Source organism: Crocodylus porosus, unplaced genomic scaffold, assembly GCF_001723895.1.
Source record: "Crocodylus porosus isolate Cpor-Errol unplaced genomic scaffold, CroPor_comp1, whole genome shotgun sequence".
Taxonomy (NCBI): Eukaryota; Metazoa; Chordata; order Crocodylia; family Crocodylidae; genus Crocodylus; species Crocodylus porosus.
This window is the reverse complement of record NW_017728886.1, coordinates 239,565,599-239,590,410: the sequence shown is the minus strand read 5'-3', so window position 1 is coordinate 239,590,410 and position 24,812 is coordinate 239,565,599. Positions and strand designations below refer to the sequence as shown.

At 41.6% G+C, this 24,812-nt stretch overlaps 1 protein-coding gene across 7 annotated transcripts in view; it reads right to left on the bottom strand.

Moving 5' to 3' along the window:
* The window catches only part of OXR1 (oxidation resistance 1), a 414,124-nt gene that overhangs the window by 12,957 nt on the left and 376,355 nt on the right, over positions 1-24,812 (bottom strand). For 5 of the 7 annotated variants that reach the window (XM_019551781.1, XM_019551790.1, XM_019551810.1 and 2 more), the window contains 3 exons: positions 11,911-11,991; positions 5,980-6,105; positions 3,162-3,314 (listed from right to left, as the gene is read on the bottom strand). In XM_019551781.1, the coding sequence (XP_019407326.1) occupies positions 3,162-3,314; positions 5,980-6,105; positions 11,911-11,991 (360 nt within the window). The remainder of the gene's footprint in view (positions 1-3,161; positions 3,315-5,979; positions 6,106-11,910; positions 11,992-24,812) is intronic. The other 2 variants (XM_019551803.1, XM_019551828.1) reach the window with 1 other exon arrangement.

Sequence of the window (24,812 nt, the reverse complement as noted above, 5' to 3'; positions counted from 1 at the left end):
CATATTTGACTATTGTTACTGTCAAACCATATAAGGCAATTCCACTTAAAAAAAAAAAAAAAAAAAAAAAAAGATTTTCTCAACTTGTGAGAAGTAACATTCAGGAAAGTTCATATAGTTTAAGAGAAGATAAACACCCATACATTTGGGAGGTGTATGTGGATGAAAGTTACTATTAGAAACAGAAATGAACTTACAATTTTTTAGATAGAAATACACAGACAAGGTTCTTTGGGTAGATATAACTTTTATTAGACAACTAAATAGTTGGAAAAATTGTTCTTTGCAAGTTTTGGGGCACAAGCTTGCAAAGAACATTTTTGCCCAGCTGTTTAATTGGTCTAATAAAAAGATATCACATCAATCTGAAGAACCTTGTCTGCCTGCGTCCTTAGACCAGAGCTACAACCAACAACCTTAAATAGAAATAAAAAAAAAACAAACAAAAAACCCCCCACAAAAATCCATATTAAATATTAACTGAATATATATTTTCACCAGCCACGTTAGCAAGAACTACTGTATTATTATTTCTTCTTAATATACAGTTAGCTTCAGCTAGCCAGGGTCCTGAAGCCCAACTTTTTAGGGCTCCATTTATTCCTTAAAAATACAAACCCCAGATCTATTATGCTTCAGTAGTAAAAGGATACATTATCTCAGGACTGGCATTACCATCAGTCCCAAAAAAAGTTGCCTGTATTACAAGAAAATTTGTTATTTTCCCTGCAGCTACTGCGTTTTTGAGATGTGCTGGCCTGTATCACAGATGTTCTCATACCCTCAACTGTTCCTTATTCTTACACAATATAGAATACAGGTGGTACAAGACTCAACAGCATCTAGGAAACAACCAGTTATTGTTTGGTAACTAACTTCTCCTCTGCAATCTTCAGAAATTCTCAAAGGGTCTCATTTTGTCCAGATCACCTTGATAGGTTTGTCTGGACCTGAGCATGAACTGAAGAGAACTGTGAGGTGAATCAGTTTATTTAAAAATCAAAATCAAAGAATATTTTAGACAAGAGCTTGAGGTGAGATTGAAGGGTCAGTATGTCTTGAAAAAAAGAGATTACCTTTACTTCCCAAACTGATGTTATAGTTACTGAAAGGGCAGTCTTCATCAACATATTGAATAAATCCCACTGAGGGTGGGATTGAATCCAGCTAGTTAATTCTAGCCATTCTGGGGACAAAAAAAATCATGTCCTAAAAAAATGCATTCCTTCAGAGCTGATGGATAATCCGAAGTATTTTGGGCTGGCAGACCATCAATTAAGTACCATAGGAAATGGGTAACTTGTCAAAAAGCATTCTGTTCTGCTACATCAGTTTGCAGAAAAATCTTCTATGTGGTTGGGAACCAAGATATTCTGAACTCTGCCAGCTTCACAAAACCACGTCAAACAGAACAGACTGAATTAAAAGGTAGCAGAGTGAGAACCAGAATTGCCTAGGATGAGTTGTCATGTCTCAGTTGTCTGGGGGTATAGGCCTACACTTTACTGTAATGGTACAATAGGGTATGGCCTTCTCCATATGGTAGCTGCTGGACAATCATTTACAGCATGGCTGTCAAACTCATTCAGCCCTATGTACTTGATGAGTGGCATGAGTCCATTCTGCATGCTGGATTAGACACATAGACTGGCCTCACATGCAGCTCTAGTGCATATCCCGGAGCACCCACAGTTGACATGTTTTGTCCTGTGCCTCATCTCAGAGACCCACAGGCAGCACTGGGGGCTGGGAGGTAAGTCCGTGTGGGCCACATCTTTGACACCCCTGACTTAACAAAACTATTATCTATTCAGCATTGATATTTATCAGCAAAAAGCAGACATACCACAGTGTCTCTTTTGTGGATCACCAGGGTAAGCATACAGGAATATGAAGCCTATGTAGAAGTAGGTAGTTACCAGCTCTTATTTAGGAACTAGCCAAATGCCTGCGAAGAATGATGTGGGGGGAGCAGGCAGGGGTGGAGCCCCATGTCCTTCCCCCATCTGGGCCCACTCCCCACTTCCCTCCTGCCACTTGGGTTCTGGGTCTGCTCCCCCCTTCCCCGCTGCAGTGGCGAGGGGAAAGGAGAAGCAGGCCCAGGCCTGGTGTGGGGGGTTGTGGGGGAGGGCCAGGCCTGAGGGTGGGGAAAAGTGAGCCCAGGCCAACATGGAGGGAGACAGGAAGAGCAGGGGAGGGGCTGATGTGGCGGTGGGGAAGGAGTGTGCCTGGGCCTAAGGGGGGGGAGGGGTGGAGGAGGCTTGCTCCTCCCCTCCCCCCACCCTGTTCCACCCCCAACCCCCCTTGGGAAATCTGGCCTGGTCCCACTCCTCCCCTCCACCACCAGTTGCCTCATGCCCTTCACAGCATCCCAACCCCACTTCCCCCCCCCACATGCTGCTGCTGCCTCCAAGGACCTGGGGAGGAAAGAGGGGCAGGGTGAGGCCAGCTCTGGTGGCCTCGACTGCCCCCCCCCACCCCACATTCACTGCCGAGAGCGAGGGGGGGCAAGGCCGGCACTGCCGGGCTCTTCCTACCCTCCCTGGTTCCATCCACCCTGTTGCTGCGGCCTCCAGGGAGCAGGGCAGGGGCAGAGGGGCCCATGCCCTCTGTCCCCTGTGTCTCCGCCACTTCCTGTACCAACACTGTATTCACACTCTGATTTGTTGTTTCAGTCAGCCAATCAGAGTGTAAATAAAAAGTGTTATGGACAGCCTGCCAGATAGATTAAGGCTTTTATAAATATTAGAATAAGTGTTCTTCACTGTTAAATTTTGTTGGAACATAAAATACAGGATCTATCAACTCTGAGCTATCAAAAGTGGACTCTTAGTCACTTTGCACACCAAATGGCAGTTATCCAGCTGTATACCTGCCATTTTTTGACACTCATGCAAATTTGTAATGTTGTCCCTACACTTTCACTATTTCTAGTTTTCCTTAAAAATAATTCAGCAATAAAATGGTAATAAAAAAAATCTCAACAAGGGTGGCTTGACCACAGATTTCTCTGATCAAACTTCCTCCCAGGGAAATGCCGCCTTTGAACCTGCCTGAGCAAAGATTTAGAACTGCAACAACCATGCACAACTACAAATAGAGATAAATATTTAAATTACTTGAAGCAGCACTTTTTTTTTTTTTAGCTAATATTTTCATACCTGCCCATCGCTGTCCTTGATAACCATCAGGACAGGAGTGTCCAGCCCCAACATGGTTCGATACAAGGTCTTCAAGCTCATGCCATGCTTTGCAGTACTGTAGACAAGCGTCCATGGATATCCAATGGTTCGTGGAGGAAGAGTCTTTGTAAGCTATTAACAAAGCAACAAAAAATCTGCTTATTTAAGTAATATCATTTAAATATATGCTACATAGGAATGAAGCCTGAACATGTCTTACTGAACCTATTAAGAGACCCCCTGGAATAGCCTTCCAGGTAATATAAGCTAAGCCACCTCATCTTTCAATAAGCTTTTAAAGCTACCTTTTTTTCCAGAAATTATTACCACCCACAAATGATCTAGAACAATGGTGCCCAACCTTTTTGCCCCGTGCACTAGATGGGCAGCACGCGGTCCATCTGTGGGCCAGATCCAGTTCCCCATCTAGCCACACAGGGGAAGAGGGTGTGTTCTGGCTCCAACTTAGCCCTGTCAGAGAGGGAAGGGGGTGTGGACAAGCCCCAACTCTGACCTGGAGGAGGTAAAAAGGCCTGGCACTGTGGGGGGGTGGGAAGGAGCCATAGCCCTGCCCCAGCCTGGCCCCACCAGAGGGATGGATCATGGCCTGGTCCTGCAGGGGGAGGAGGCATGGCCCAGACCTCTGGGATGGCAGGGCAGGGGAGTGACCCAGCCCAAACAAGAGAATTTGGAAATGGGGGAGGATGGCAGTATTACCAATACTCTAAACCTTTTAAACTACCTTTTTTGGTCTATCTATCAATCTATGCGCTGCGGTTGTTCTGTAAGATGGAATTTTATAGAAAATACCTTCTACCAGATATGATTTTTCTTCATTCCTATTCTTCCTCACTTGCACATCTTGAATATTTGTTCAATACAGCTGACATTTTCACATCCATTCCCCAATACCAGAACCTTGGTAATCCAGTAGTGCAATCTAGTAGTGATGAATCATCCTTTAAATTCTAACTACACTGTGCATGCTCCTGCTCTATTTTTCAAGGGTTTAACACAATTAGCATCACCTGCAGAAACGGTCAATATACAGCCACTGTTGCTGCTTGGTCTTGTTGTCTGACTGATAAGCAGGGATCTGGGTTTTCCTTTTTTCACAGAAAAAACAGAGAAAAACTACAGATTTCCCATTTTTAAAATCAGAAAAACCTGCGGATTTCCCCCTTTTGCAAAGAGCTCTGCAGGCTGGCTGAATTCCAGCCTCCAAGAGCTGTTTGCAAGACAGGCAGGGAAACCCCCAACCCTGCCTGGAGGGAAAAGGGAAAGGGGGAAGGGCAGGCCCCCACACTTGCACTTACTCGAGGCTGCTTCAGGCTCACTCTTCTTGCTGGAGGTAAGTGGGGCTCGGAGCTGAGGGAGTGAAGAGGTTTGCAGTCTCCTCACCCCTAACTGGAGTGGTTGGCTGGCTGCAAACCCCACTGCTCCTGGCCAAAGTGCCCAAGCTGGCTGGGGGCTGAGAAAGCGGGGAGGGTGCAAACCACGCCCCCCTCCCTAAGCTAGCTTGGGCACTCTGGCCAGGAGTGGGGGTGGGTTAAATTTGACTGGGCACTCCTTCTAGGAGTGGGGAGGCTGCAAACCTCCTTGTTCCCCTCAGTCCCCAGCCAGTTTGGGCACTTCCCGGCCACTGGGGGTGGTTTGCAGCCAGCCAGGAGCAGAGAGGCTGCAAACTCTCCCCCCCACCCATGACCAGAGTTCTTGGCAGGCTGCAAACCCTGGGTCGCAAATGCTGTGCTCCCCACAGGCCTCTGGAGTGCAGTGTGCACAACTGGCTCAGCAGGGTGGACACAGGAAAGCTGCATGCCGCTGCAAGCTCCGCACTGCCCTGACCGTGCTTCCTCTGCATGCACGGGGGCAGTGCAGGGTTGCACCCCTCATTCCTGCCCCTGCTTGCAGGCAAAGCATGGCCAGAGCAGTGTGGAGCTTGCAGTAGCATGCAGCTTTCGTGCATCCCCCCACCCATGTGCTGCTGTGACAGGTTGCACCTGCTGCGCTCTGGAGGTCCTGGGGGAGGGCAGCAGAGTGGGATGCATGAGCTTGCAGTGCGCATCCACCCGCCCCCCGCCCCCCCAGATCTGGGGGGCACAGGTCTCCCCTGCCCCCCAGGAGTGTATGCTGCCACCAGGAGCCAGCCCCACCTGAGCCCACAGCAGACAGGCAGTAGAAGGGTAGCTGCTCATGCTCCCGTTGCAGCAGCCATTGCCTTCCATTGGGGGCAGGGGGGGCTGTGGACCTGGGTCCCTGGCCCCATAGCCCTGGCAGCTGGGGGCCCCTCTGACAGGGCAATGGGGCTGAGTGGCATTTAATTTTAACCACAGATTTTGGGATTTAAAATAAATAAATAAATAAAAAATAATCAGAAAATTTGCAATTCTTTAATCAGAGAATTTATAATTTTTTTTTTTTTGATCATGGAAAACCAGGATCCATGGTGATAAGTCCCAGATTAATGGAGTCAAATGACCCTTAACAAACAAACAAAAACAAAGGAGACAAGGAGGCCTTCACTAAGCATCAACAAGACATGACACTCCACCCCGAAGCATCCTTCTTCTACCTCCATGACAACATCAAACCACCTATTTTTAAGTAAGGACAGGCAGCAGTGGTTGCACTGAAATTACTGCATGTGGCAAGTATTTGTGCTTTACTTACTCGTTTCTTTAAATGTTATGATCTTCAGGACAAACTTTCCTTATTTGTTTGGAGTACCTGATAGACTGTGCTTGGAATATTTAAAGTGCAATGACAAATCTAGTAAGCAACCATGGAAGGACCATACCTTTTCAATTTGACTTGGTTGTAGCAATTCACTAGGATCACTAAGATTTGGCCGAAAAGCTTCAGGCTCCAGGTCTGGTTTGATATTTGTGACCTGCTTTGAATTTATGTCTTCCCTTGTTGTTATCTGCACAAAAAAAGAAGAAGAGAGGAGAGGGGAGGTGGTGGAAAGTCAGCATTCAGGAAGCTACATTCAGCCTCCACAAACATTTCTTTCTTTTCTTTTTTTAAAACAGTTTTACTCTGCATACTCAACATTGTGAATGCAAAGACAACTATCCATAAAAGCTAGAATGTTGTTAGAAGTTTGTTATATTTGACAGATAAATTACTCCCTCTTACAGTAAATATATTGGTATGAAACAATACACTGAAAAATAGATTCTTACACACAATTTGATGTTTAGAAGAAGGTCATGCCTTATATTTGCTCCTACAAAAAATAACCTGCTAGAAAAAACAAAAATTCTTTGAGCTCAGAGTTGAATTAGGGCTTTTAAAATTTGCTTCAATTGACACAACATAAAATTTATTGTCTTTCTAATGGTAATTTAATGGGATGTTTGAGGTCCACCATGCTTTCAAATGCCAAAGAAATGGCAATAACACCACTGACCCTTTTTGTAGAGCACTGATGTTAAGTACCATATAAAAGCAAGATATTATTATCCCAAAGACCTGAGCTGAAACTTGGTCCCTCAGATAGTTAATGGAAAACATGACGACTATTGGGTATTGGATTAGCCTTTTAGCATTAGGAAAATAAAGTAGAAACCATTAAATAAGTCAACATCTGTCAACCCTCAGAGTTACTGTAGTTACCACACATACCTCTTCTTTAAATACATGAATCCAACAAGAACTCTTCATGGTAATGCAGCTATTGGCCAATTTATTGAGGCAGGTTTTGTTATACTCTCTTGGTTTTTAAGCTGTTGATAGAGTCACAGGAAGACACAGCTTTGGAATATTATAGAAGGATAAACATATGGGATCATAGGAAAGTAGGGTTGGAAGGGATCTCACACGGTTATCTAGTCCAGCCTCCTGCTCAAGTCAGGAACATCCCTGACTAAATCATTCTAGGCAAGTGCCTGTTCAATCTGCTCTAGAAAATTTCCAGGCATGGAGATTCCACAACTTCTCTACATAGCCTGTTCCAAAGCCTGGCCACCTTTAAAGTCAGGGAGTTCCTCCTAATCTTCATCCTAAATTTCCTCTGCTGTAGCTTGAGGCCATTGCTCCTAGTCTTGTCTCCTACAGCAACAGAGAAAAGCCCATCTCCATCTTCTCTGTCATCCTTAAGGTGTTTGAAAACTTCTATCTACCACTGTAGACTTGCTCAATAAACCTGATTCTATGTCCTGAAGCTGAGGATTTAGACCTCTGCTTTTTGGAAATCAAAGGATGATTGTACACAAGTTGCAGCACTTTAGGTACCACTCTGTGGTAGCTTTTTCCATTATGTTAAGTTTGAGTAAAATAAAAACCTAGGGTACAAAAGGAAGATTTGCATTTTTTCAAAGCCTGTGAAATATTCTTCAACCAGTTCAAACCAAGATTAAAAATCAAAAGTAAGATGTTTTAAACAAGTTGTGATGGCCTATTAAAACTGAAGAAAAGTTAATTTGTTCTCTTTCACAAGCTATTTAGGCAGATAATGTTGAAAGACAGCAAAACAAAGCTTTGTTCTATACATTCATTATGATAATCTTTAATAATCTTGACTTTAAGAAAATTTGCGCCAGTCATTTGGAAGACTAAAATAAAATATCCAAGCAAAGCTCAAGTTTTCTATTACTTGTGTTGGGTGGCAAATATTTTTCTGATATAAAAGCATATTTAAACATTCAATATCAAAAAATATGAAGTACTGCTTAAAGTATGTGCTATTTGACACATTTGGCCCACTTCTAAAATGTCATTGTCAGGTGTATAATACTTCAAAGCAAAAATTCAACAAGAAATAACTGCTGTTTAGTAACACAATAAAAGTATTTATGCACTATTTATTAAGGGCCAAGTATCTAACAAAGGCTAGCTTACAAGTGCCTGCCCCACAGGGGAATCCAAGACCCCAAGGGATGTGTCTAGGTTCCCTAAATGGTGGTGGTGGAGGAGAGGTACCAAATGACAATCCAAAAGAACTAGCAAATAGGAAATGCTAAGCAGAGAGACATATCTGTACTCTCACTCCCTCCATATCTTAGGAGCACAAGGGTATGGACACAGGAATGATTATTGTAGGGTGAGAGAGAGGGGGTATGCATGTGTTTACTTCACAGTAAATGCTTACCAGCATTTTCAGCCAAACAGTTTTTCCTTTTTACCTTTCAGTCAAAGTTGCTGCTTTCACTTGTGTCAAAGCAAAAGTGTGCACAAGGACAGTTACCACACATGGTGGTGGGCACATTGTAGCAGGCACATGGTAACACCCTGCAGCAAACTGTCTGTGTGGCTATACCGTGGATCAGGGTTGCGATCAGCTCTGCTTCTGTTGACTTGCAATCCTGAGTCTGGAATGCTGAAGGACAGCCCTTAAATGCCTTCTTTCAAAGGCCCAAGGAAGGATTGCTGGTTTTTAAACCATGTTTATAGCTGGAGAAAGATGCTGGGGTGCCAGAAAACTAGGTTCAATGTTCTCCTCTACTATATCACCCACTTTGTAAAAAAAGGGTCATAACTACTAGCCTACAGAGCCAGTTGATGAGTGCACCCTCCACCCCTCCCACTGATGTTGGCCATGGTACAAAGAATGCAAGATTCCTGGGGCCAGAGTGAAAACAAGTTGAAAGCCTACTTATAGTTGTAAATGTTTCATCTGACATGGGCCTAAGTGTCCCAGGGCTTAATTCAGCTCAAAACAGGTGCGCATATACACATTAGGGCTGTGCGAAGCTTTGGCTGCTGATTTGATTTGGAGGAGATTCATCCCAATATGGCGGCCAAGTCTCCGAATCAGAATTAAAATTGGGAGACCAATAAAAAAGGTCCAAATTGATTTGGAAAAGGCTTTGGAGGAGATTTGGGCAGTCCCCGCTCACCACTGCAGGGAGCTGGACCCAAACTCTGTGCCAGTAAGGAAGGGACGGAGGGAAGGGACCACAGGAGGACCCCCCCACCAGACCCATCTCCTGCCTGCTGCCCCAGCCTCTCTGACCCCCACCTGCTCTCCCAGCCCCCTCAGTAATTGCCTTGCCTGATCCTAGCATCCTACCGCTTTAAAAAAAAAGCCCCACACTCCCTGGCTGCTGTAGCGGCCATCAGGGCCTCTGGGGACTTGTAGTAGAGCCTCCCCACATAGCATGGGGCAGCAGGGAATTGTCCCCCTGCCTGGTGAGCGTAGGGCTATTTTTTTTTTATTTTTAAAGTGCCAGGATGCTGGGGCGAGGTGGGGCAGCCATTGACGGGGCCTGTTCAATTTGGAGATTCGGCCGATTTAGGACAGTGATTCGAATCACCGAATCGAATCACTGACCCCCAAATCAGCCAAATCCCAATCCAAAGCGAATACTAGCCACTTTGCACAAATACACATGACCCTTCAAGCTGCAATGCTGCTTTTTCACCAGCAGATGGCCAGCAAGAGCACCTTCTGACTGGTCTGGTGACTGAACCACAATAACTTACATACCTACATAGCTATATTTGGGGGGGGGGAGGGGGCTGAAGAAGGGAAGGGAGCGTTAAGCACATTTTATTCCACATATTTCAAAACAGACTTGAAGCAGGGAAGTGGATTTTTACATTTGGAAGATCCCAGGACAAAAGGTTCTCTCCCAAGAGAAACACAACATTTTACAGTCCACATATCAAAGTACATAAGGTCCCAATATTGTTTCTATAGTTTAGATTCAGCAGCACCATCTTTATTCTCTTCTCTTTTCCTTTTAAACAGGCCTGCTAAAGGAGGTGCCCACAACCATATTTCGTGAGGGACCAATCCCGTTTGCATTTGTTCACCATGCTCTGAGACCAAACTGAGCCCCTCAGTAGACTTACACAGGAAATAAGGTCATAGTGGGCCAGGGCTGGGTCTATGCAGATGCAGGAATTTAGGCACCTAAGGAACTTTGAAGTCAAACAGGGAGAAATTACCACACTTAACTACCTGCAGGATCAGGCACTAGCCAAATTATTTTTTGTACTGTAACTTTGGACACAAGCACTGAAGGGACTTGTGTACTGCCCTAGTACTGTGCATTATTTCCTGAACTAAAAGCAGTAAAAACGGCACTGAGACAATGACATTACTTCCATTTCTGAAGACAGTGTGCACAGCATGGGTGTGATGTATTTTGTGTTAAGTATAGTTCTTTAGTTTTGAACAGAGCACCATGAAGAGAAATGTGTACAGTTGTTGAATTGCTGATGAAGCTGTCTGGAAATTTTTAATAATGAAACATTTGGCACTGCAAAAATGCCATTTATGCCACTTGGTAAAAATGTGCCTATTTCAACAGACCTTCCAATAAACAAAGGTAGGTTTCAAAACATGCCTGCCAAGCTGATTTCCATTGGACACCTCCCTGATTTCCAGCCAGCTCAATCATCTGGCTCAGAATCCCATACCAAGACTTCTAGGTCAAGGAGCTACAGGGCAGCCCGTCACAAAACACAGGGGTCTGAGGGTTTCCAAAACACGAGGTTTAGGATGCCTTCCTTGAGGCAGGATAGCCAAAGCTCTTTGGGTCTAGCTTCCCAGAGCTCCAGTAGGACCCAGAAAGCAAGAAACATCAGAATTTTGAATCCCAGGAAAATATTTAGTTCTAAATTTTCAAAGTGAGTTTTTGCCATTTTCTTTCATAGGAAATCTCAAGATTTCCTCCTTGTTAATACAGTTCTGATTCTTGTTCATTTCAGAATTTCCTGTGAAAGTGAAAGTCTAATAGCCATGGCAAGCTTAAAGTTGATTTTTACATATTTTTAATAATTCATAAAGGTATTTTAAGCCATTTCCTCTTAGGAGGCTCAAGCTTCTAAACTAGTTGTACATAAAACAGTATGCACTTAACCAGTAGTTTGAAAATACAACAGCTGAATAAGACAAGTTTGAAACATAAATCAATAAGTTAGAGGTAGCAAAGCCATGAAAGCATTTTCTGATGTTTAACCATTAAAGAAAAATTCAGAACCAAAATTTAAATTTTGCACTTATTAACTAAAGGGGAGGAAGGGAGGAAAATATATGTAATTAATCTTTTTCATATCTTTGCATGCTTTCATCAGGAAGCTTTGTACAATGTACACACATTCTGCAGTGTACATATGCCAAAGAATATAGGGAAATACCTAAAGAGAATGCAAGAGTCAATTAAAAAAAACCAAACAAACAAACCACACTATCCAATTAGTTTACAGATTTAGATATCAAGTGTTGCTTTATAGTCTAGAAGCTCCATTCCCAGTTCTCCTGTTGTGATCTCAGCTAATTTACCCACCTGCATAATGGACGCAATACTTACCTCTCTATATGGTCATTGTGAAACTTAATATTTGCAAAACAGTTCCAATTTTCTGCCACATTGACTGTTGAGTATTTGAAACTTAGTCCTCATGACATTGTTTTGTAAACAACCTCTTTTGCATTCTTTTTAGGAAAGTTTTCATCTAGCTCAAACCACCACTCCAAACTAGAATTGAAAACAGGTCCTCACCACTTCAGAAACCATGTAGTAATGAGAACAAGGTTTCAAAGATGCAGAAAATTCCTCTGCTTTTAAACTCTGAAATAACTGTTTCATCATAAATCTACAACAACACACCCACTCATGGTTTAAGGCACAGACACGAGAAAGGAATTTTCTGCTGGATTCTTTCATTGCTACAGCCAAGACAAACCCACCCAATATGGGACTTGCCCTGATCAAAGCCACTACAGAGAAACATATTTTAGTCTCCGGAGAAGGGATTTAACTACTGAAGAGGGCACCTTGAGACGTCTGCAGAGTGTGCGCAGTTCTTCACTATTTAGAGCATCGATCCTGCGGTGATACTCAGCCACTGACACTACCTGAATATGGAGACAGGAAGACAATAATTCCACTGACAGTTGAAGAAAAAAAGGTAAGAAACTAGAGAAAAGCAATGGGGACGAAGGATGTGCAATGATAACAACAACTTAAAGTGCTAAGAAACATTTGGAAAACTCCAAGCACATGTAAAAAGTTTCACACTTATGATGTGCATGTACAGTGAGCCAAGACTGCCAACAAAATGATGTTAGATATCTGACATCTCATGGTTAATTTCTGGTATGACTACAGAAAAGCGTGTTATTTGGGGGGCACACCTAAAATCATCATTATTATGAAAGCACCTTGAAGAGGCTGGGGGAGGTGGAGATCAAATGGATGGCTGTCCAGTACAGCAAGTGCATTAAAAACCTTAAAGGCACTTAAAACAAGGCATAGGGTGGTAACTGCAATCCTGGCAGCTCCCCTGTCCACCCCTGCCTTTATTATTATTATTATTATTAAGGAGTTTGGGACAGTGACTAGCATCTGGTCAAGTACAGAGCCCACAGATAGGCTCCTGAGCTGCCAAGGTTCACTCTACACCCATGAAACCACAAGACAAGGAGAAAGGTATACTTGTGCTATCCAGTTCCATTACCAAACAGACTATACTAGTTGCACAATTTCATACATAATTTTTGTTAATGTATATATAAGAGTTTGTAAAGTCTGTAAATTGTATGGAAAGTTATTAATAAAAGTTTACACACTATGTTACTCCTATACACAAAGTGACAAATAAATGGAAATATACACTTAAATAGCATAGCATCACATCATCTTCTTGAGTCATGTATCATCCTAGGTTGTATAGAAGGCAATGCAAAAGCCACCCTTTATTTCCTTGCTTGTCTATAATGAAAGGGGCATTTTCTATTTGCTTGTACTAGGCTTGCAAACCAGTCAACCAAATACACACCCTACCACCGCTCAAACTCTTAGTTAAACCTTTGCCTGATGACTTGAAGTCAGGATTTGGTTTCATGAGCCACAGAGTATAAACACCCCTCCGGAACAGTGGCACAGATGCCCTGTGGGTAACCATGTTATTTGAAGAGAAAAAACATCTTTCTGTCCCTCTTATCAAAACAGGTTAATTGCTAGATCTCTCCAGCACTCTGGTGCCATGCAGCTTCTCAGCACCACATTGGTGTTGCCCAACCTAAAAGGCAGCAGGTTCAGGAAGGCCTGCATACCAAAGAGTAATACCCTTTCCAGTTCATAGTCACACATTCCCTCAAGGTAAACAAACTATGGATAAATGAATAGCCCCATCACAGACAGGTAAGGAAATCCATTCTCTACAAGTTATTTTTCATTTCAGGCATGATAGCTGCATCTACCCAACATAAACAAACTGTAGTAGTAAACTGCCGTAGAGATACAGAAACACAGGACTATGAAGGCACTTCCTGGGTCACAACGCTGTTGTTATATCCTGTTATTAGGAGCAAACACCTCAACCTGAACTCTTTCACAAACTGAGTAAACTCCATCATGAGAGCAGTTTGGTCTTTTGACTCAAGTCATACCGGAAGGCTGTTTCAGAATGTATCTCTCTAATAATTAGAAATGTTTTTCTGACCTCCAGACAAAGTTTATTCAGAGGCTGCAAATACCAGTTTTTCCTGCCAACCCTGTCCTTAAGTACAATACCTTGCACCTACATTATTGCTGCTTAACTTTTAGCTGTATTTTAAGGGAACAATTAGATCCCCATTGAGCCTTTAATTTGCTGTGATATAACAAGTTAAGCTATTTTAGAGTCCCTATTCCCCTCACCCTTTTCTGCACTGAAAAGGAATGAGACAAGTCATGGCAGTGCTTATGAGTCCTTTTATTGCAAGACAGGGAGTGTGGCCCATATTGCTCTACTGAATTATAGCCCTAGACCCTGAGCAGCTGTGAGGACAGGCAGGAAGCCTTTATTCAGCCTTCGGTGCACTCCTCTTCCCCACAGCCAATTTCCTCTTTTCTTCAGAATCAGGCACTTACCCCTCTCAGGGTCCTGTCCTTCTCCATCTGGGACACAAGCAATTCCTGTTGTTTCTACGTTTTCAGTGACAGGGAAAAGATCCCTCCCTCTTATTCAGATAGTACCTAGGAGCTCCTGCTGCTTTGGCTTCCCAGCTCAAAGTGGCTTCCCCTGCCAGGTTCACAGTCTTAATGGACCAAGGGCAGGTGGAGCTAGAAGTGATGAGCTGTCTGGATCTTAAAGTGACCTCTACCTGAGTTTCCCTTGGGGTTCTAACTCCTCCATGGTTGTGTGGAGACAAACCACATAACATGTGCCTGCCCTATGTTCAGCTCATACTTTGAATAGAGGTGACTGAATTATACACAGTATTCCACAGTATATGCAGATGTGGTCTCACCACAGCATTAATAGCATTAAAACTTCCTTTTCTCCACTGGGGATCCCTTGAAAGATGTATGCTATGATGTCCTTTTATCATAGCCTCATCACATAGATGATTCAGTCATCCTGTGATTAGACTCCCAGGTTTTCTCCTCCTCTGTCAGTTACAACTAATGAGCTCCCAGCTTATAGCAAAAGTTCTTGTTAGTAGTTTTAAGTTCTTGCATCTTGTATGAACCTTTTTGTATTACTCTAGTCTTCAAAGGTCCTAATCCCTGCTGAACAATGTTTGGATATTCTTCTGCACTGACAATGCCTCCAGAAGTTTTCTCGCTGAATTCTATTAGCGCACCAACTTCTTATGTTAAGGTCGTTAGTGGCATTGCTAAATAATAACCTTTGGAGAGCTCCACTAGGTAACAGCCTTCCAGCCCAATACTACCTTCTGATAACTCCCCTTCAGCAGGTTACTTACCTATCTCACAATTTTGAGTACTAATTCCTGTCTTCTCCTGCTTACATAATAATTTCCTAGGTGGCACTTTGCCCAATGCTTTAATGAAATCCAATGCATTATCTTTGTTCAGAAAATAAGTTGTCAAAGAAAGACACCAGGTAAGTCTGGCAAAGTCTACCTTTGGTAAAACTTTGTGGCACATTATCCCATTTTCTATTTCCTTTCATGTCTTTAGATTAGTCTTTCATTTAAGATAAGTTCTAACGCACTGCATAAGTTGAAATCATACCAATGGGTCTGTAACTGCTTGAATTACTTTCTTCCTCCTTTCTCAAATTTAGGTATGGTGTCATTCTTCACTCATTATTTAAAATTTTGCTACCAAACTACTAATTCCATATATTAGTTCTTCCAGACTTATGGGATAGAGAATGTGTGCCCCTTCCTCTAACTTAAATTCATTTTGCTCTTAATGTTTGGCTTCCACCTCTGTTGTGCAGACTTTGCATATTCTCTTGCCTTCCCCTTCCCCCAAGCTTAATGCCATAAGCCTTACAGATAACTGTAGAGACTATTCATTTATCAGTTTTGGGGCCATACCTAGCTTACTTTTCATTTTGAGTGAATCCTCCCTGCATAACCAATCCATTTCTTCCTTTTTGGTATTTGCTTTTTACGATTGAAGAATCTCTTGCTCTTGTTTTTATCTTTGAAAAGTTTAAAACCCCACATTTTTGGCAATTTTCATTTTATGATTATATTTTCTGGCCTCTATAAGAAGTAGATTTCTTTATTGATCAGTTCCTCTTTCAAGTTCTTGTCTGCTTATTCTTAATAATCTTTCTGAGCTGGTTATATTTCTGGTTAAATCTGGAATCCTTACCCACAAGTATCTGTACTTCGTTTGATATTAATGTTTCAGATACAGTTTGTACTTGTTGATTTAAAGACTCTAAACCAAACCACACCATCACAGCCTCCCCAGCTAACGTGAACAGCTGGTTAGTTGGAACTCGCATAGATGGCTACAGCAACCCACTTCTGGATTGATGTGATAGCACATCATGTATTTGAGTGTGCTGGAGCAAATTCCTTATATAGCTCCACTCAGCTCTGCTTTTTCAAATCAAGACTACTGAGCCACTGCTTGTCTTCACAAACCAGAAAGAGTCTGTAATAGTTACCCTGCATCAGAAGTACCTTGGTCTACATATGGGGAAACCTGCAGCAGTTACAACATGCAACAGCTGTCTCCCCAGTTTATGTAAGTAGCTGCTATCCTGAATCTCTCCTTCTGAGATATACCATTGACTTTTGGGTCAGAAATTGCTGCTGAAATGACCATCATCTTCTCTCATGCCCTCTATCTGCTTCCTACTACAGCAATACACGAATAGAATCCTGCTCCAGAATCACAGAGAGCTGATCTTCCAGTACTGAATCTGGCACTGGCTATGGCATGCATGTGAGAAATGTGTAGAGATGGAAGTTAATTATGTTGAAAGCTAAGGCTGTTTCTGCATGGGAGCCCAGGAAACAGAGAAGTCCCACAACAGAATTTGTAGCATATCTGAGGTGTTACGAGCTCTGGGAAAATGCCCTCAAAAACCTTAGTGCTGAACCCAGTAACCTCCGTGCTACGATGGAGAAAGCTACTATGGATGTCCCATTTGCTTCTGCAACACAGATGCTCATAGGTGAGATTAGCGAGTTTAGTTTCACAGACTTCGGCATACTCTGCTGTACAAACAAACCTTAAAATATAGACAAAGCTGGATTTTGCACATTAAATTCCTTCCAAGCTGTCAATCTACACATAAGTATTTTGCTTTTGCTTCACAACAGCAAAACTGTTTTAAGCCAACATTGTTTTAAAAGACAATCTAAAGGAAAAAGGACTTCAGTTGAAAAGCTGAAGTCTGATGAATAACAACCGTATAGCCTCCTGAAAAAAAAAAATCTTTTGGCTGTGTCCATTTGGGAGTAATTTTAAATCAAGTTATAGAAATGAACTGATGCAATATAAAAGAAAAACATATGACTGCTAAATACAAGAACACCAAACTAAGAATTTGTTCTTTTTTAGCATTCTGAGATATTGAACTTTTATTCTACTCCATTCGTTGCTTCTGTAGTTTTCCTTTGATTCACTGTTTTCTTCCTTCTCAGACATATAGCCTTACTCCCTCTCACTGGTACTCATACAAAACCCTTTACAATATAGTTCATCTTTCCTGTGAAGGCTGCTTCCTGGAGAAAATGTAGTTATATTTCCACAGTCATTTAAACAAAACCTTTTATTTCATTATAGCTGTTACTTACAAATCACCTGTCTTTTCCTATTGAAAACTGTTCTGAGTATCAATTAACTTTTGCATACCAATTTCTGAATTCTAAAACAGAGAAACAAACACTGAAGTGTTAAGGTAGCAGAAAGACAACATATACGCGGATAGATATATCACCTGAATATGGGAACAGAGGATGCTCAGATTTTCAGAATATGAGGACACTTGTTCAGAAAGCCAGCTTAAGCTCAGGGTTGGCTCACAATTTTTGTCCCTCTCCCCACCCCTGGCAAGATATTGTTTTGGGGCCTCCTGATGTGAAGAAGCTGGCGGTGGCAGGGAGGGAGGGGCAGGCAAGCGGCTAGATGTGAAGCTGGCAGTGGCAGCAGCAATGCAGACTGGTGGCAACTGCCTCCACTGTGGCACTGATTTTGAGTGTTCACGGCCACAGGGTGCCCCTTGGCTGCGGGGCCCCCTGCGGCCACAGGTTCTGCAGGATAGGGCAGCCCAGCCCTGCTTAAGCTATCCAACGTGGAAAATTTCTAGACATTTTCAATTTTAAAAAAGTTGTGAAAGTGTTATAATCATTTGAGCCTTCTACACGTTCACCTTTGCAAACTAAAGATTTAATATGTTGTCGAAGTAATAATTCAAAACAGCAGATGTACTGATTTTTTAGTACAGGGGCACTTAAGTGGCAAATATAGGTATTTGCACAGGGTAACATAAACCATATAAAAGGACACTGAAAAGAAATGGATTATGACACCTAGAATATATCACAAATGCCTTAAATTATCGAAAGCTAAGTACATGGGATTCAGCACCTAATCTTAAGTGCTAGATATCAAGTCTGCTAGAGTGTGGTAATTACTGTGCTCCAGCAGTCTCTAGCATCTCATGTATCAGTGCCTCCATGCTTAAAAATGGAGGTGGGGGTGCTTTATCTAAAGCTTGTAATACACAAGATGCTCCAAGGCAGTTTAATTAGAGTGGCTCTCAGAGCTGCTCTAATTAAAATGCCCTCAGCCCCCAGCCCATGAAGACCATAAACACCCTTGAAGACCAGTAAATTCCTGTCACCAAACTTGAGGCTCTACCAGAACAGCTATGACAAAGCACCTATGAATTAAGTGCTCCTAAAAAGTTAGGAGGAATTGCTAGATTTTTGCAAAGCAAACACAGAGCTGAAACAATTTTTCTTATTTCTAGGCATTTGAGAGCTAGGTAATGTTTTTGTTTTAAAGTCCATGCACAAAACAGTTGATTTTTCTTTCAATATCAGCAAATTGTGTACAAATTCATTAATCAAACTGTGAAAGTTTGTTAACTTGGTACATGGTAATGGTGACAGTAAGATAAAAAGCAAATCTGAGGTGATGGGCGTGTTGAAAAATTAAGACATAAACAGAGTTTTGCTTTGGCCACAGTGCAGTTGTACATTCTTAGTTTTCATCAATGTCAAATTATTGGACCATATGAAAATTACCCTCAGTTTTAAGAGAGCCATTTACAAAAGATTTAGATCCATTTCTAGCTCTGTAATATTAGGTTAAAATACTAGAGCTTAACTGAAAAAATTCCGTTGCATGAAAAAAATTCTTTCATGCATTTCATAAAAAAATAATTCCTCAGTAACTGAAAATGTGTTTTAAGACTCTTGTATAGGATATAACACAAAATAATTTTTATGTAACAAATGCTATCGTGAAATATTGACATGAGAGAAATTATGAACAATGCCCTTGTAAGATTATTTTTATTCCCTCCTCTAGAATATTTATGGGCCCAAAATTTACTCTCATTCTTAGGAAATATCCCATTTCAAGGGGGGTCTTCACTTCCAAATTATTATTTTGGAAAAAATTAATAGAGACCATCTGAGACAACATGCTCTCATTTGATTTCTCTCTCAAAGACACAGAAAGGGACATGCACAGGACTGTTTTTCTCTCCCCCTCCCACAGATAAATTCAGCTTTAGCCACGTACTTCAGCATGTGTGGAATCTGTTACAGTCAAAGTGGACTATTTTGTGGTTAAGGGGTCACAGCATGTGCTGAAATACCTTCCTAAACTGTGGGGAAAACCCCCCTCAAACCTTCTAATCCTCTGTTGTATCTACTTAAGTACTGTGGTAAAAGTGAATTAAGACACACTTTTATTTTGTATGCTTCACCTATATCATCAGACATGAATATTATTTGTTATATTGGCATAATGCCCAGGAAAACTCGTCCCTGACCAGGACACCCCACCACACGAAGCATCACGCAAAATATGACAAAAAATACACTGATAAGTAGTTAGCCATGTTAGTCTGAAGTCAGGCAGAAGTCAGGTATGGGGCAAGAAAGAACATTCCCAGCTTCAGAAAGCCTACAATACAAGTAAAGCCAAGAAGACAACGGATGCATGCAGACAGACAGGGAAGCACAAGGAAACAGTGAGACAACATAGCATGGCATGCAGCAGTCAGCATTATATAATCTCAGAAAGTCTGCACCATCAAAACAGAAACATGAAAGTTAAATTGAATACACTAACTTGCAAACTAAGCTGCAGATTCCTTCCCATGTGACTGCAGGCACATACAGAAAGGTAAGTGTATCCAAGTTTTGTAACAGATTCTGGCCTATCACCAGAGTCTCTGCTCTGGTTAATGTTATCTCAGAATTTGCTGAATTAACCAATTACTAAACATCCACTGCCTAGGGAACACTTCCCTGGAAAGCCAACAGCTATACTCATCCTCAAATACTTTCGTTCATGGACTGATACAACACAGATTTTTTCTTTACATTCTTACTACAGCATCCCAACCTCACAGTTCATCTCCACTCGCCATGTTAAGGTTTCATCATATCTATCAGCAATCAGAGTAACTTAAAGCATATCTTAGAAGGAACTTACTCATGAGATTTTGATTCTGTCCAAGTGATTACCAAGGACTCCTGGCAGCTTTGTACTAGAATACGTATATGCGGCAGAGATTTCTTCTGGCCTTCAAGTGCATCAATTGGATTTACTACACAATTTGTTGTAAAAATTCTGGTAACACACCCAAAGTTTAATAGTTCAACTGACAGATTTGCTAAAAACATATGCAGCGGTATTTTAAAAACTGGATATTATCTGTCCACCCTCTGTTTTTTTCTGCAAATGTCTGCAAATAAGACTCCAACGCTTGACTTCATGCAGATGTCTTAGCACTGTTTCAGAGCCACTTTTTGGATCTATAGCCAGATTGCAGAATATACATACAGAAAAGTTACAGAGCTGCTACTCCTGTTTGCAGGCACAATTTACGGGTTTTATTCTAAGAGGTGCTGCCCATTATGCCCCAATCCAGCAGAACATTTAATTACTTTAATTTAAGTATTTGTGTAAGCTCAGAGCTAATAGGACTCTTAATGTCTTCATATACTGCAGAAGAGGGATTAAAACCTTACATGGCTTAAGATTTGTTGAGCAAAATTGATTAGTGTGCGGCTATTAGAAAAAGCTACATACATTTCAAATACAATGGAACATAGGGGCAAGGAGAAATTTTTAGTGAAATCACACCAGACAGCTACATCAAAGATGTTAGTCCTTCCTGAGGGATCCCTCACAAATTGCTACTGCACAATTGCTTGTAAACAAATACAGATTCCCATTTCAGGTAAAGTGCTAGGGAATGGAAATGTTCTGTGACATTCGCCATGTATACCAGAAACAGGATTCATTTCATTGCTAATGCTGGACATTTAACCACTATCTTCTGAAAGACCTGGGAAGAAATTAATCAGCTAACAAGGGGGAAAATACCAAAATGAAAGGAGCGGTAGGTAAAAAAAAAAAAAAAAAAGAGTATCATCAGTCTGCTTTATGATTTCTTTACATAGCAATGAAGATCTTCTATGCTATAACTTATTCAATTCACATGATTCTCAAATTTATTTTCACAAAGTCATACTAACAATTATTTGCTTCAGTAGCCAATTGCAAATAAATTTCATTTTAGGAAAACTCACAAGTAGTAAAAAAAAAAATCTTGAGAAACAACTGGTAATATCAGTGCTACTATAAAGCTTTTCATATGTTTTTACAAGAGGCAGGCAAGGTTCGCTGAGTAGACATGATATCTTTTATTAGACCAGCTGAGTAGCTGAAAAAAGTTCTTAGCAAGCTTTCCTTTGCAATCACCCTTCTTCAGTTATAGGAAGTCTCTGCTGTTCTGAGACTCGAAGGATTGAGAGAAGCTAAAAGTGTGACAAGATGTCAGTGAAAATGTAAATAGGTAGAAAACAGAAAGTAAAGCAGAGAAGGGGGGGGGGACCCAAAAGTGAGTAAGGGAGCCTCTACAATAGTTGTAATAAGAGAACAAGTATTATCAATTCGGTTTTAAAGAACTGGAAATAGAGAACAGGTTTTTCTAGATTAGAGTGAAGCTGAAGTTATTTAAGACATGATGTTTTTCAAAGTGTTGAGCTTCATGGGTTGCTTTGTACTTTTGAAAAACAAGTCATGGTGCATATTTTGGGGGCTAACTTTGTGTCTACTTTTGAAAATTTGGGGTTAAGGTCACTTACTCAAGATCACACAGTGACTGTTTAAAGTACATATTCTAAATCTCCTAATAACAACTGTTCTAACTGGCAATATAATGCAATAAAACTACTGCATTTCTTTAACCACACAGGCTAGGACAGACATTCAAAACACCTGAGTGTGAACTGATTCAATCTTTGCAGGTTAGTTTAACTTGACTAGGTTGAACCAGTTTGTAACTGGACAGACATTTTCTCTGGACTGAGGAAATTTAGGCACATGCCTACAGTGGCTCAGGCTAGAAGCTGGGAAGCACTAGAGCAGCTCTTCCTCTGCTTGCATTATGCTGGGGGGGGCACGATCAGGCCTCGGCAGGACCTCCGATTAGGGAGTCTGCCTGCACCATCCTAGGCTTTTCCCCACTGGCTGCTTAAGGGGTGGGAGTGTTGCCAGACCTCAGCCCCTTGCTAGCTGAGGCAAGGGGTGGTGTGGAGGGTGTAGTGCAAGTAGCGTAGTTTATGATACAGAGCTTTTCAATCTCCCTCCCTGCTTCTTTATACTGTCTGCAGCAAACTGACAGGCAAGCAAGCCAACACGGGCTGATAATAGTGTTTATCACCCCATCAGCAAAACAACAGCCTCTCTCCATTAGTTCAAACTCTTCTGAAACAGCTTACCAGCTGATCTGTTGATTAGCTCCAAAAAGCCCTAAGCAGTCACTGTTCTGTCTGCCTATCCCAGTGAAATTGGAGGCACATACACAGATACCTCTTGGCATTAACTAGCATACCACATGCCACATGGGCTGGGTTCTGTGTTCTGGGAGATAGGAGGGAAAGAGAGGAGATTCCTGCTTTAGCAGCAAGTAGTGAGGGAGGAGGTAGGGCAGGGGGAAGCGAGGCAGGCCTTGCTGTATCTCCAGTCTCTGCTGGAGCTCCATCTAGGGAGAATAGGGGCAGGACCAGCTCTGCTATGGAGCTGAGATATCTGCCCAGCCCAGAGAGCATGCCAAGATGATGGGGGAGTCTGGTTTATTTTAAACCAGCAAGGGGGCTGGGACAGACATTGCATAAAATGGTTTGAGCCAAATTAGTCAAGTCTGATACTACATTCAACCAGGTTTATTTCAAACCAGTTTCAGCCATTTTCAAACTTGTTTATGTGCACTGAACATCTGTTCTGTTACACGTGTAAACCAGTTTCTGATCACTTAAACCGGTTTATGTGTAATGTCTGTCCCTAGCCATAGGCTACTGTTTTGGGCAAACAAAAACCTGCACAAAGTTTGGGAAATTCTGCTGTTTTTCTTGCTTTTCAAAGCACCAACTATATCACAACTTTCAGTTATCAACTGTTAATATATTTTGCAAGTATTTATGAATGAGACATATGACCAATCATGAATGTCCTACTATCACCACCTTAGGAACTATACCTATTGTTTTATTTAAAAATGCATATGCTGCAATGGGGAGATGCTAGAAGGAAATAAACCCCAGATATTGATGATGTGGCTGTCACATACATTGCCTCTGAGAAACTATCACTGTAAGCAAAATTGTTGTGTCCCCGGGGGATAAGGGATAGACTTTAAATAGCACTCAGTGAAGGAATGTAATTCTGGTGAATTTCAAATCCTGGCTGAAGCTGACTACACACTTTTTAACAATGTACAAATCACTAATTTAGCACCGGTACTCTTTTTTCAAAGCACAACACAAAACAAGATGCTTTTAAAGTCTGATTAAGCGATGGGGCACCTATCACATCGCAGGATTCTTGAATACAGAGGATGTTTTTAAAGTATCATTTAGCATGAAGGCCGCTAATTTATAATTTTCTAGAATACAGGCCTTATGAAACCATAACTCTACTAGGGTATCTGTGAAGCAGTTTATAGAGGCAACTGAAAAGGAACTACATATCTACCCTCAGGGATGAAAATGAAGTAAACTGTGGTGTATCTATACCTGATGATAAACTTCTTGCATTCAAAAGCTTGTCTAACTCTATCCCAACTACATAGTTGGTACAATAAAAGATACCACCTTAAAAATTCCTTGTCTCTTGCTTAATTTCTGAACCATCATGGCTACAACATCCCTCTTACACTACTGTCTATAACAGGGGTTTTCAACCTTTTTTGGTTGGCGTACCCCCGGCAGCCAATTGACAAGGGGGGGGGGTGTCCAGAACCAGAAATGCCGGCAGCAAAACCGGTATGCGTCCCCCTGGTTGACAACCCCTTGTCTTTAACAAACTAATTCAGGGCAAGGTACAGAGACATATTTTGGATTTTAGTATTAGTCCCCCATAACCCAGCATATTAAAAAATACAGAAGGACATTAGTTATCAACATTACCAATATTAGTTTACATAGCTGCTGGGATTCTTTTCTTGTCAGCTGGCCTACAATAATTCATACATCTCACAAATGTGTCAAGTCCACCAAGCTAACTTGTTGTTGAATTCTTGCAAAGAAAGCAAATACAACCATACTGATTTTTTTCCCAGGCTGTTTTCCCTCAGTTGCCTACTGTAATCTGTAAAACATTCCAGCTGCTTTAAGCATTCCAACCAGAGCCCACACTCCACTGTTTGCTCTACTGTGTTCACTGATGACTTCAGAGTAAAGTGCTTTGGGGAGGACAGAGGCAGACAAGGTTCTTTGGATAAATGTGATACCTTTTATTAGACCAACTAAATAGTTGGAAAAATTGTTCTTTGCAAGCTTTTGGGCACAAACACCCTTCTTCAGGCAGATTCTCCCTACGCCTGAAGTGGTAGAGGTTGATACTTGGTTTTCTGAGATATGAAAATTAGGCTTTTGTATAACAAGTTTTTGACCACTTGATGCTGAAGCATTCCTGAATCAGGAATGATGTTAATCAGTTTACCTCTAGTTTAAAACCACAGCAATCAACTCTTTAAATGGTAACTTTCCAGATAGAAGACATGCACCTTATAGACAAAATAAGTTTATATATAAAGTGGAATGAATGATCTGAATAAAAAAGTTTTACACAATCTACCTGAGCAAGAGAAGGGGGGAGGAGGTCACTCCTAGAAACAAACAAACAAAAAGCCCATAGGGACAAAAGGGGTCACAAAAGCTGATCCAGGAAATGGGATCAGATAACATGTCAGAAGGCAGGGCCGATCTCATCTTTATAGACTAAG